General features: G+C 33.7%; 1 protein-coding gene across 1 annotated transcript in view; it reads right to left on the bottom strand.

Moving 5' to 3' along the window:
- The window catches only part of LOC145685175 (uncharacterized), a 48,789-nt gene extending 36,945 nt beyond the window's left edge, over window positions 1-11,844 (bottom strand). Inside the window, exons 1-5 of the mRNA XM_081757528.1 lie at window positions 11,824-11,844; window positions 9,962-10,022; window positions 7,640-7,721; window positions 4,243-4,340; window positions 944-1,247 (exon numbers count right to left, since the gene is read on the bottom strand). Coding sequence (XP_081613654.1) covers window positions 944-1,247; window positions 4,243-4,340; window positions 7,640-7,721; window positions 9,962-10,022; window positions 11,824-11,844 — 566 coding nt within the window. The remainder of the gene's footprint in view (window positions 1-943; window positions 1,248-4,242; window positions 4,341-7,639; window positions 7,722-9,961; window positions 10,023-11,823) is intronic.
- Between the last annotated feature and the right edge of the window lie 3,211 nt (window positions 11,845-15,055).

Genomic DNA, 15,055 nt, shown 5'->3' with positions numbered 1-15,055 from the left:
AACCCAGAGGTTCCATGCCGTATTCACAAAAGCTCTCCACTGACTTCTGTCTTTGCCAAACTGGATCCAGTTTCTACTTTATATTCCTATTTCTGCGAGATCCATTTTACTATCGTCCTCCCATCTGCGCCTAGATCATGCTAATGGACATTTTCCGATTGGATTTCCATATATATAAAACGAAAAGTACATATGAGTTCTCGCTGGAGGCGCGAATAGCACTATATGGCCGCAGATAAAGAACTATAGAGTAGAACTATCGATCCTTCAAATAATTACATCTATTCTTTCCAATGGCAATTAAAGTCGATAGATGTTGACACTAGAACCACTTATTATCACAACAATCAATATACCTATTGATGGATTCGTAAAGCAGTGGTAATGGTTCCAAGCTAATCTATGACGTTGCTATATAGCTAACTCTTGATTCCCCATAGCGGATGAAAGAGGATCCGGAGATGTATACTATTATGTTGCATATTTGCATTATTTCGACCCGTTGAATAGCACTCTGTTCCCCGTGGGCGCCATTTTTAGAACACCCGATATATATATGACACTAAGTAAATATAATTAATTAATTTTGTATTGCTTTTCGTGTTAAAGAACTCATTGTATGATTAAAAATGATAAAAAAATAAAGTTGTAAGTAATAAAAAAGTGAAAAAACTGTTCAGTGTTGATATATTATTTGCTAAATCTTCACTCGTTGATTCGCTTTAAAAGTACACTTAAAACTAAATCATTGGAATCGAGATTCATATAACTTTTTTCTTCATCACCCATCATTTCCATCAGTTTTTACATTAAAATTATTAGATTATAGCATAATGATTTATAAAAAAAAACTTAATGGTATAGGAGACTAAGACTTAGGTCTTTACCTAAAACTACGTATAAATCCTCAGTCAAGGTTAAGAAAAGAAAACTGAATAATTACCTTGAAATTGCTTCCCAAGTCTGAGTGGTTCTTAACGTATTTGTGCTCCAAGCATTCGTTTTTATAATAATAACATGCGGTTGACATAGGCGGTGAGTTGTCCTACTACAATGTCTTCGTCTATTTATAAATGAATCATTGTAGAAAGCCGTAGGATTCTTTTCTTTGTTGAGTATTTTCTTTGATTTACAATTATATTTCGTGCAAACAAAGAACATTGCGTGGAAGATGAAGAAATAGAATAATTCAGTAAAAGAGATGAGACTGCATCCAAAAAAGAGAGAGCAAATACCACCAAATGACACTGAAACAAAAGATGCAACTAATTAGTAGTATATTAATTACTACAACACATTGTTTTTTTTTTAATCTTTCAATTCTACAGATAGTAATGATTTTGGTACTAGAAGCGGTAGAAATCCTATAAAAGGTCTGTAATGCGAATAAGGAGCGGAACCTACAACGATAATGTATATTTCTTATGTACTTTTAAGTATGATTTTCATTTACGAGCAAAATGAGCTATTTAAAAGGCACAAGCTATTAAGACGAAAAAGAAATTACATAAAGAAATAATTTAAATATTTGTATTATATTGAGATTTTTCTTGTCGTTGCTATGACGATTTGTTTATCTGTTTAATGTCGTTGCTATGGTAACTAAAAAGAAAAGTGATGTAAGGAAGAACCATCTTGTGTACTCTGAATGTATAATATTTTAATGTGGCGAACGAGATATAAGTTGAAAGATAATAATATATATTTGAAGTGCACAACTGTGTTGATTTATTCCAGATAATCTTGCGTATTGCATAAACATTTAAAATCAGGGAATATAGAACGTAGCTGACGAAAGAATTAACGTTACATATTTTATGGTGCCGAAACCCGGGACCTTGGATATCAGTTTGAAGTATTAGTAAACAATCCCTCAGTATCACGGGTTATCTGTTGCTTTGTAATAAAAGAAAAATTTACAGAAGACTATAATGAATGTGAATACCGGAGTTGAAGAAGTTGATATTCCTGGAAGTGAACTTCAACAGATGTAATTAAACTTTTACAACGGCTAGGACAACAAATGAATTCCATGTCACAACAGATGGATACTAAGTTGGAACAAGAGACACAAAACTTTGATAGCAGATTGGAATAAGTGGCTCAGCAAATAGGACAACAAATGGATTCGAAATTGGACACCAAATTGAAACAAATAGATTCCAGATTGGAACAAATGACACGACAAGTAGGACATCAGTTGGATTCCAGATTGAAACAGATGAATACGCACGTGAAACGACATCTAAGGCATTTTAGTAATAATAAGAATCGGGTGAAATTCAGTGAAATAAGGTCATTAACTAAATTTAGTGGCAGATCAGAAGATATTCCAGCGAGTACGTTTCTAGAGAAATTTGAGGAAGAATGTGAGTTAATTGGCATAGATAAGGCTAATTTTCTTAAAATCTTACCGCATATTTTGTTACCATCCTGTTCTGTATGGTACAAAGCAATTAGAGGTAGTTTTCGTAACTATTCCGATTTTAAAAATGCATTGTCAACTAATTTCGAGAATGGCTTTATGTTAGCAGACAGGGATGCCCAGATAAGGAATCGACTTTTTGATCCAAAAGTCGATATAAGCCATACCGATTTTGTAATCGCAGCGTATAATGACTTGAAACAAATCAATCCTTACCAGCAGGAGTCACGTATTATCTCATCAGTAAGAATTTTACTACCGTTTAAGCGTCAGCAAGTATTGATCTCGTCGCAATGTATAAATTTCAATCATTTAATAATGATTGTTCAAAATTATGAAAGTCAGATTAGATTGCAAAGTAATAAAAATAGAAATCAAGCTAACTATATTCATGTTCGAAATATACATGTTAGAGAGGATTGTAATCACAGTACGAGAGGTAATGTTAAATTTACTCGTAACTACAATACGACAGAACCTAACTTCAGAAGAAATAGAAATAATAATAGTACCGTTTCTAGAAATCATGTAAATAATCGAGCTAATTTCTCACGAACTCCCAGATTTCGTAATAATTAAATAGGTGGCAGAATTTTTAAAAAATAGAAACCAAAGAATTAGTGAAGTAAATAACACGCAGGACTGTACTCAAAATTGTGCTATTCAATGCAACCTAATCGAATCTTTTGGTAATGTAACTTGAGCTAAAGTTATGGCGTTCGACAAAATATATTCAAATTGTTCTGATTTCATTGTAATTCTTACTTCGTCTGAATTCTATGCAATTACATCTAATCAAATTTATGCCAACTATGCCCGAATAAATGAAATAGGTTAAATTGTATTTTAACGTACACCAACTTTATTATTATCAAGTATAAATGGCATCGAATTAAAGTATCTATTTAGGACCTAAAATAATCAACAAACGTACCACATTTTGAGTATCTCTTTATCGTCGGTAATTTTATAGACGTAAAATAAAATTGACTATGGAATAAATATAAAAATGATATTGAGATAAAATGATAGTTTATGAATTGTATTTTCATATATACGAGGGTTATTCAAAAGCTAAGGTAACTATTGTATACGAAATGTCTAACGGTTCAGGATTCTTTCTTTAATTGTGATCAATGTAAAGAAATCCCATAATCCGGGAGCCATTATACAACGCTAATGTGTATGTTTAATTTACTTTTAAGTATCATTTTTATTTACGGGCAAAATGAGCTATTTAAAAGGCACAAGCTATTAAGAAGACGAAGAAGAAATTACATAAAGAAATAATTTAAATATTTGTATTATATTGAGATTTTTCTTGTCGTTGCTATGACGATTTGTTTATCTGTTTAATGTCTTTGCTATGGTAACTAAAAAGAATATAGATGTAAGAAAGAACCATCTTGTGTACTCTGAATGTATAATATTTTAATGTGGCGAACGAGATATAAGTTGAAGGATAATAATATATATTTGAAGTGCATAACTGTGTTGAGTTATTCCAGATAATCTTGTGTATTGCATAAACATTTAGAATCGGAATATGTAACGTGGCTGATGAGAAAATTAACGTTACAAACCTAGGAGAAACTCACAAATTATGGCTTCCTAACATGTCTGTTTTTTTTGTTGTCATTCTTCCATCTTTTCTCACATTGTCATTTCACCAATTCTTTCACAATCATTCTTATACAATTATTCTTGTGTCATCTTTAATTATGAAAGGGTAATTCTAAGAGTTTATTTTCACTTTTTAAAAATTGAATGCAAAGATTTCTTTTGGAGTGTTATTAGTACGGAAAATTCAAACTTACCTAACATTTCCAACTTGCCGAAAATGACGTCCCTTGTATATGCAACTGACGGAAAAACAGGCATAGAATAGAAAATTCCAGGAGGAAATTCGTTGTAACTGAAAATTAAATGTTCTTAGCTTGAAAATAGATTCTCCGTCTCTATTCATTTCTTATTACTACAATAATTATAAAAAGGTATTATTTACTACAGAATATGTTACAGTGACAATACAACAGCTATTTAACGTTGAAGGACATTAAGTATTTTCAGTACTATCCTATTTTAGGTGGGCACATTTACTTTCAGAAAATATAACTTCTCTTATCACGAAATGTTCTCTTACTGTCTTATAAAGTATTTCTTAACCCTTTGCTTCCCAAAGAATGAATTTATGAAGAAAATGAAAACCTTTTATGAAACATATACTTATTATGATACTAAAAGAATTACAATAAAATTTTGGACCAATAATTACAGTGTTGCCAAATGTCGTGGTTTCACTCTGAAGTCACTGGGCAATAAGTGCTATTACGTTTTTACTACACTAAAGTAAACATATTTCTATATATTTGATGATACTAATAGAAAAACAGAAATACTAATAGAAATATCACGACAATGGATATATTGGGGCAACATTTACAGCAACCAAATGTTGTGGTTCATTTGCAATCACCAGGCTATATCTAACATTGTTCTTTCTTATTATAGTACTGATCAAAGCAGTTCTTATGGTTGTGTTTGTTATATACAGAGTCCAATATTGCAAGTATTGCACGTCGTTTGATGAGGTTCCTGTGCAGTGTTACAGAATGCACATTTGCGACATGTTCCTCTTACTGGCATATGTGAAGCTTTTGTAAATCTTGTTTCAAGTGGAGCATACGGCTTATGTTTACTGAGACGTTGCTTTTGCTCCCTTTCCGGAAGTTTGGTGATGTTGGTGTCGCAATAATTCCAGAAATACACCGAGTCAGAACTGCTTCAAAGAGAATGGGTTCTCACAGTTCTTTATGAATCAGAAATGCATTACAACAGTCACATCAAGGAGGTGCCACAAAATTTCCCTTCACCCCACGCCCCTCGCCTCCGTCAGAATTGACATTTAAATTTCATTACACTATATACGGTTTCCATCACTGGGGAATATTGATTTCTATAAGAAATACAAACAAGTACTCTAAGAAAATGTATGAATTCTAATAAAAATGGTAAAACCTACGGGAAACAATGTGTGCTGTAACATGTCATTGTTGCCCAGTAATTTCAATCTGAAATCATATATTTTCAAATAAAATATATTTAGGATAGATAATTCGACAGGAGTACAGTATCAATATTACCTTTCCTCCTGAAACATTTGTCCCGAAAGGGATAAAACAGTTGGATTTCTCCGATGATACAAGAGAGCTGCTACAAACAACAAACTCTGAACGTCAATTGCCTATACAGTTTCAGCGCGAATGAAAATCATAGAAATAATTTAAACTCCTATCCCTAGATGGTTTGCAAAGTTCATACTAAAAGGTGGTTTTCTTCTAGATTAAGTGGACTGCATGTAGAAAAAGTTTAAATTGCGGTTTCACACTGAAACCACTGGGCCGGAAAGGATGAAGGAACTGCATTACTGAGTGCAGATTTACTTTAGAAGACTTTAAAAAATGGCATTGTGCTAGATGGCGACTATAGAGCTCGAATGCTATTTAATCGAATCAGTAGCGGAGCAGGGGAGCCGAGCGATATCACAGGGATGCGTCCGTAGGGAGCAGGCGCCTCAGCTAAAGTGGGTATACGTATAAACAAGGATAGTGTAAAACATATCCTATGGGATAAAAATACATGACTTACGTGTCGCACAGCTTTACAACATTTCTTTGATAATTTTGCACACTACCTTCATATAGCACTTTACTTCATCATGCCTTCCTTGTATAAATTAGTGGTAATTTTTGCATTTTTCATTTCATATTTTTACTTTATTATACATGTGAGAGATAAGATCGCGATGCATTTTGATTACTTATACAATCCTATTCGAAATCAAGTAGCATATTTCTTCCGTAGACTTTACAAATTTATGCCCTAAAATAGGATGGACCGTTCAACTTATATGGCGGAATCAGATAATAATTATTAATTATAAGGTTGTTTTAAACACTTAAAGATCCAGATATTGTTTGGTTTAAAACATCTGGATTCCATATTTTCATAACATCTAGCTCAGATGTAAAAAGTGCCAATATAACAAACTCTATGGGGATTCGCCTTGGCGAGGATGTTCATTCTATATACGTCTTTTTCTCTATCTGATATTTGGGAAATAAATGTTTCAACAGTGGCCAATTGCTGAATGAGAAGGACGACCTTATTTGCATATTTAATAAGTTTAGTTAAACCCTTAAGTTTTAATTAATCTAATGAACTAGTTTAACCTGTAAGATTATTTTTTTAAAAAAAAACGGTAGCAACAATATATGTTTTACAAGGCAAATTCTTACTTTAGCTTCAAAGAATGTTCGCCATGGAGTTAGTAAAATACTGGTCACGACACCGAAATGCATAATAGCTTTATTTTATTACCATCTACATGACAATAAAATCACTTGTCAGTTAGATGTAAGAGCCTCAATGAACCATCTTCAGGACCCATGATCGTAATTAATATACAGGCATGTTGTTACTGCATCTTGACATAGGCACTATTACCTTTAAAAGAGGTATTCTTTAAAATACTATGTAAAGGTACTGAGTTTTCAAACTCTGCTTGTTTCCTCTACTGAAAACTATTAACTTCCAATTTATCAGTTTTCGTTAGTATGTATGAACTACTCTGTTTTGAACCGCCGAAATATTTGTCTTTCTAACCAGGAGACTTCACAAGTAATACAAGAAATCTCAAAGCAATGTAATTGAAATATCTCATATACGAGTATTTATTCACTTATCGCTCGAACAGCTTCACCAGAAAATGTTAAATTTTGTTTAAAATGCTATCTTTATTACTTATTATTGTATAGAGAAACAATTTCTGTACTCTTGATATACATGTATTTGTTAAACTTTTACTTCGTCATAGACGTTCATATTTTCATAGGGAAGCACAGTTCCACAAACATATTAAATTCAAATCCAATAATATCATTACTTTTAAATTACTACTTTTAATAATATAGAAGTTTTATCTTATAACAAAAGTACTACATGATTAACATAATTCAGTGACTTTTACATAATTCAGTAAATTACAAAATAATGATTTTTAGCATTTGCATATTTTCCTTATACAACAACTGACAGAATGTTTTGTAAAAAAAAAAAAATGCATCATTTATTAGATGGATAAATCTGCTTATTTTAATCTTAAGTGCAAAGTTTATAAAAATACTTACGATGTAAAATTATTTTCTTACTCACTTAGCTCTGCTAGCAAACTTTGTCTCATAATTCTCTTCGTCACATGATGGGTAACATTTGCATTCGCCTTCAACCTTTTTCCCTTTAAAAAATAAAATAGAGTAGATTCAAATTAGGTATACTCAAACGTAAATCAATTAATAAATTTGCAACTTGTGAAAGTCAATATTGTGGCGGAAATGTTATAACTGTAAAAGGTGAACAAATAGTCTATTTGCGATTAGTGATTTTCCTAGAAGTCAGGCCAGGAAAGACTAGCTGTCCTAGGCATAGAATTCCTGTTCCTAGTAGGGGCCTATACAATTTACTTTTACTTTCCTATGCGTTCCAATATCTATTTACACTTTTATATATATATATATATATATATATATATATATATATATATATATATATATATATATATATATATATATAGGGTGTAACAGAAAGGTATGGCAAAATTTCAGGGGTGGATCCCGTATGGGTAGACAAGCAAAAAAGTTCATATGACATATGTCGGGAAATGCATACTTAGAGAGTTATGGCCATTGAGCCGCTTAATGGTGTGAAACAGCCACATTCTGGTCGCTCCTTAATGTGACTCAATTTAAACCTCAATAACTTAAACCCTAATTAAGCTAGGAAGATAATTTTAGTAGCAATGTGTTCCTGAAGGATGAAGCTTTCCGCCGATATGCATTTTATGAGTGTACCCCCAAAGGGGAAGGAATGCCATCCCCAAAATCTTGATGCAAAAACCACGTAATTATCGTTCCCTGTCCTCCGTGGTACCTCCCACATACATAAAATACATATCGGCGGAAAGCGTCGCCCTTCAGAAAGACATTGATACCAAAATTATCTTCCTAGCTTAATTAGAGCCTGAGTTAATGAGGCTTAAATTGAGTCACATAAACGAGCGACCGGAATGACCTGACCTGAGTACGATGGATTTCAGTTCGATTTCCGTTGGACTCCATTTTGAGCTACAGTCTACGCGGATGTAGTTTTGGTGCTAAGAAAAGGTACATTAAATTCCAAATATACAGTGAAATTGAAGATAGCATGTTGCTTACAGCACTTAAGAATTAATTGGTTAAAACCTTTTAAAGAATGTATTAGTTACACTGGATCCCCACATGCGAGTAAACATAAAAGAAATCATATTATTAACCATGATCTACATAATTATATAAAAACTTTGGCGAAATGTACATGATATTTTTAAATGGTTATCGGAGGTTTAATTAAATGTATGTAACTTCTCTTTTACAGGAGTGAAACATACCTTAAAACGAAAGGTAACTCAAGGAGTTATTTTTCTACTTACATGTACTATTTCATAACTCCGCAGTAGCACACGCTAGTTGTAAAGATAGTGACGACTTCCGAGCGTAAAGTCTTCTGTGCCTTGGAATTTGCTAGGTATAACTCAGCAACTGTAAAGCAATATGCTTTCCGGCGGAGATATCGATGTGATCTCCTATCAGATAGCAACAACCGAAGTTGGTACAAGCAATTTCAGAATACTTCTGCCTGTGCAAGAGGAACAACTGCGAAAGACGGCATGTATCAGATGACCAACTGAAATAAGTCAGTGTAAGTTTCGGAGTAGCAGGAAATCAATAAAACTCGCTATACAAGATCTACCAATGCCAAACTTGATTGTTTGGAGGGTGTTATGAAAGAGACTGCAAACGGAACCATACTGTCTGCAAATGTTAGAAGCCTTAAAGGTTGAAGGTAATATGACCCGTACGAACTTCTGCGAAAAGTGCTAGACATGAAAGATGATATTTCACTTTGTGACAAGGTTTACAAAATCTCTAACGACATCTTCTACGATTTTTTAGTGTGTGTGTGTAAAGGATCGTGTATACGTGCCACCGGCACTTACCGACCTCCTCGAATTGTGGCACAGGATTGTTACAGCAGTGAAGTCTCTTACACCAGACATATGCTTCAATGTCGGAACAAATTGACTGCACGCAAGATGTATGCCGTGTCGCAAGAATATCCTACATTGAACACTTGTAAGTTGTGACAACGTTCTGCTTGAGTTTCAGGTTGTTTCATTTCTGTATATAATATATACTTAATTAAAACACCCATAGTCACTTAGGAACACCCTAATTTAATACCAAATTTGCTTAGAATTTTAACATAATGCTATCTAGTATAATTTCGGAACATAAGTAAATATAATACCAATTTCTTACTTTAGTCATTGATCACTGTTAATCACGCATGTTTGTAAATTTGCAAATATGAAAATTCGATTACAGTATCTTTATAACATATTTTACTTACAGAAAGTGAGTACATTTTTTATGAATTTACGTACGGACAAATAGTCTTGAAATACATACAAGTCCTGAAGTATTACACTCTTTATAGTCACCTAAAAAGAAGATAAATATATGAAATTATAATTTAATGCATAGGTTGGGCACAACTACAAAATATAGATTTCACGTTATATTTTATATAAGTCGTCCAATTCGAAAAGTCTCTTGTCCATGCTTTTGGAATGTATTTTTCTTTCGTGATTTTGAATTTGTTCTGATTTATCCCATTTAATGTGTTTAGGTATTTATTTTCCATTAAAAAAAACTTATTTTGCTAAATTAAGGTGATATAAAACTGATTTCCCGAAAGTTTTGTAAAATGGACAAGAAACGTTTCGAAAATGGACATATATGTAGTAATGCTTGTGCAGTATATACGTATTGCTGTTTGTAAAAATGTAACATCGAGAAGGTATGAAATGAATAAGTATAAAATAATAGAATTTCTATCACAGAGTATGTTTGAACGCTTAACAAATTTAGCATGAGCTCACATGAGCTTCACATGAGAATGAGCTTTCCACAATGAGTTCACTCCTTATTGTAAGCAAAGCTGTCATCTACGCATAAAACGAATTCATAGATATGATTGTGTATAACAGAGCGCATACATCATATTCCAATTGCTTACATAGAATTATTTACAATTAAATTTAATTGCGTGTTTTTGATTTGTTGCAGTTTTATACTGTTTAAGTGAAAATGGAATAATTTCCAAATAAAATCTAACACTGTTTTTCCATGATACATATGTTGGGTCTAAATATTCATAATAACAAAAGATTATATATATACGTACATGCAGACCTTCAAATTTGCAATACTGCTTCTAGTGATTCCCACGCCTTGTCACAACGTTCTCCGTTTCTAACAACTGCTCGTTACACTGAAGGATATTAACATAGCTAAGAGGATTAACATAAGAGCATTGCAAAGGTTTCACATTTTCTTTCCTCCAATGAACACAAAATAATTTTTGTTATACCGTTTTCATCATCATATCTTTTCCTTTTATACATGTTTACCATGCCAACAATGTTAGGATCACTCTATTATGACTATTAAATTGTCATTAAATCTCTTCTAAACTGAACCAATTACGCGAAAGTTAGAAGCATTAATTTTCTTAAAGATATAAACAGGACGTTCGGTATGTTGACAATTCCATGTAGTAACAAACATTTAAGAAGAAACTAATTGCTCAAGACACAGACAGACCTAAACAAATCGTTCGAGAGCTTTTTACACAGGTCGAAATATACAAAAATCGAATTTTTACAATAACCTCAAGTTTACCGCAAACAAATATGAAAAATAAGAAATATATTGTTTAGTAATACTATGATGCAAAAATTTAATTATATATTATGCCTTATAAATATAGTTCTTACAATATAGACGGTAAAAAATAACTAATTAATAATCACTCAACAAAGTTAATTACTTCATACATGATTCACTAGATGGTTCTCAAAAAAGAATTTATAAATTTAATAGTGTCCTATGAGGTCTACTACTTCTTACCTCAGGTGTGAGTACTGCTCGTAAATTTTACTTATATTAATTAAGTAGTAATGCATGAATTTACGTATGTTCAGTGTATGTAACTTGAGGGCTATATGTAGTTTTAAAATTGATATGGATTTCATTTTGAGTTCTTGTGTGTTACGTTCCGAAACATCGAGGTTACAAAAGATGGAACTTACCACTGACAGTGCTCCAAACCCTGACTATTCGTTAAATTAGATGTAGTTGGCTTGTGCACAAACCATCATGCAAGATTAACCCTCACACTATAAACTGTTTCCTACACACTATTTCGCGTTCAAAAGTGCACAATTCCAGGATTCTTACCACCACTCTCGGCAAGGACATTTTATGTTATCTCATAATACGTATTGGTCCGCATTAGTTTTTTTAAAATATATACGAGGTATGAAAAAGTTTCGAGACTAGTTCTGTAACACGCCAACAAATGGCAGTGCAAGGTTACACACAGGTACAGGGAGCACCAACCTATGAAGTCAGTGTGCCTATGGTGTCAGTGTGTCATGGTCCTGTGTACATCAGAAGCTGTGCAGCTGATGCTATTCTGCCTACGTGTGTTACCACGTCTGCGATTTCATCATGGACAGCAAGTTTGTACAACGTGTGAACGTTCAATTTGAAGTGAAATTGGGCAAATCCACCACACAGACGCTTGACATGATTTGGGAAGAGTACGGCGATGCTGGAATGAGTTGAGCCCCGAATGTCCTCCGTCAGACCACTTAAAACCTGGCAGTAGAACTTGCTATTGACTGTCTGGTCCTTGGGGACGAATTCGTGATGCACAATGCTACGAATGTTGAAAAAGAAATTGAGCATGCACTTGGTCGAGCGGTGTACCTGCCTCACCTTTTTCGGTCGTGGAGATGATGGGTTCTTCCACTGTGAAGACTGTCGCAGAGTCGTACCCGCACACCCAAGTTTCGTCACCGGTAGTGATCCTCGACATGAAGAACAGGTCATCCACGGCATGCTGACGGACTTCTTGGCAGACTTCGACGCCATCTCCTTTCTGCTCCTTGGTCAACAGCCTGAGGACGAACTTAGCAGCAGCACGGCTAATAATATGTGTTCAAATAATATGTGATGATTGCCTGGACTGTTTCCTATAACACATCGACAGTGGCAACAATGTTGTGGATTATTGTCCAAAGGTTCTCATGCCCAAGTTGCCGAATCGTTTCTACATTTTTGGGTGTTGTGCTCGTTGAAGGTCGTCCTGATATCTCATCGTCTTTCAGGATGTTCTTCCGCTCTTCTAGCGTGCATGCCACTCAAAACATTTCGAACAACTCATTGCAGCATCGCCATACACTTGCCGAATCCTGTGAACAATATCTATGGCTTATTTGTCCAGTTTCACACAGAATTTCATGTTCACTTGTTCTTCTATCTTGTTGTCCATGATGAAATCAGAGACGCGTAACGCGCGTGCTCAGAACAGCACCAACTACATAGCTCTCGATATACACAGGACGATGTCTCCTGGCACATTGACTTATGAAGGTCGGTGCTCCTTGTGCTTGTGCGTGCAGCCTTGCACTACTATCTGCTGCCGTGTTAAAGTACTAGTCTCGAAACTTTTTGATACCACTTCGCATATCAAATTCTTACATAATTTACACGGAAACAGTGAAAAAGTTCGTTTTGAAATGTTCTTGAAACAAATTTATTTTTTAATTTTTAAACCATACATTATTATATGACTTTTAGTACAAGTTTTCAAGTACACACATTAAAATGTATCTTTTTCGTTTTCCTTTTGGAGAATATTTCTTAGTAAACGAAATAGTAAATCGATTGCGTTCATAAATAAGTACTCCCTAAGTCTTCTTCTTTGCAGACAATTCTCAGATGTCTGTCATTGTAAAAAAAAAAAAATCCATTTCATGTAGCTTCGTAGCTTCGATGCTGAAATGCAACGTTCAATCAATTAAAATATTAATGTAATCAACAAATTACATTAAGTTAATACGAATTAAATTAATGTAAAATCTAAAAAATGTTTTTATATATATATAAAAACGACTTACCATAACTGTGAAATAAGTGAGGACAACAGCCGCAAATTTCCATAAGAGGTTTAAGCTGACATTCTAGTTTACAAGCCACTGGGGTGTAAATCGGGCTTATATCCATAGGTTGCTCCTTATGAAACAAACATTTTCTTTGACTCAAAGATAGTTCTTTCACTGCAGGTGTACTGGTTGTTGAAAATAAATCCATTAGGTATACGAGTAAGACTCCTTTATCTTTATCAGTATATTCAATGAAGTTCTTCGTTATTTGTGGAAACTCGTCCGGTGAATTCAAGAAAACCTTTTAACAGCAAAGTTTGTTAATAAAATGAATTATAGCACATAATTTCTTTTGATAACAGATAGTGAACACAAGAATCAGAGTATACTAAGTACATAAGATACTTTGAAATTGGTCATTGTAATAAAAATAAATATATTTTTTATTTCTATTCTATCAGGCCTTGTTTCCATTTTGTACTAATACACAATAACACACTGAGCAAGGCTATGTGATAATATGTAAACAAACATAATGAACAAACTCCATGGCTCTGGATAAGTAGAGTAACAAATAAAACCCAGTTCTGACCAGAGCAAAATTAAATATATTAAAAACTATACTTACAATGTGTTACAGTTTCAAGGACCTAACGTCCTCTTCATCACACACAAACATCAGATTGTTTGTGTCTGATGAAGAGGACGTTAGGTCCTTGAAACTGTAACACATTGTAAGTATAGTTTTTAATATATTTCATTCTGCTCTGGTCAGAACTGTGTTTTATTTGTAAACAAACAGTATCACGTAACAGTTTCAACACAATAACTGTGTCTTCATCAGACTTCCACTCCTTCTGGCTTCTTGAGAGTTGGTCATCACTTATATAGTCTCCGGAGATTAACTTTTAATTAGGCTCTGCCCCTCCATTAAAAAGTAACACTTGTGTGGCTTTCACTTTCCCTTTTTAGCTGCACACGTGTCCAATTAAAAGTTTACTTTTTTCGTTGGATACATTCTGCCTTTTAATTATCCTTATTTTCCTTATTAATTTTTCCTCTTTCTTTCTTCTTCCTTTTCATTTCTTCTTCTTTAAGCAGAATCTTCTCCCACTCTTTATTTATCGAGAATCTTGCATTCCAATTCATCACCTTGTCTCCTGCCCTCATAATCTCCCTAGCTTCCTTCCATTTTCTCATCAAAGTTCTGTTCTCTACTTCTATGACCTCTGCTCCTTCCCACCCTATCCTGTGGTTTGTCTCTCTGTGTTGCTTGTATATCACATTGTTGTCCCTTTTCAATCTTACAACGAAGAGGATAAGATAACAAGAGACATAGCAAGGGAGAGAAAGAAAGAGGAAGAAGACAAGAACAAAAAATGGTTTGGAATAGAAAGCCTAGGCAAAGAAACAGAGAAGATAAAGAGAATGCTTCGGAAAGCAGGAATTAGGACGTACAGAAAAGGAGGAAGCAGAATAATTGAATTAGTAAGAAGAACCAAGAGAAAAGCAGTAGAGGA

Source organism: Thermobia domestica, chromosome 5 (assembly GCF_964235325.1).
Source record: "Thermobia domestica chromosome 5, izTheDome1.hap1.1, whole genome shotgun sequence".
Lineage (NCBI taxonomy): Eukaryota > Metazoa > Arthropoda > Insecta > Zygentoma > Lepismatidae > Thermobia > Thermobia domestica.
The sequence above is the reverse complement of the archived record's forward strand: the minus strand, read 5'-3'. Positions and strand labels throughout refer to the sequence as shown.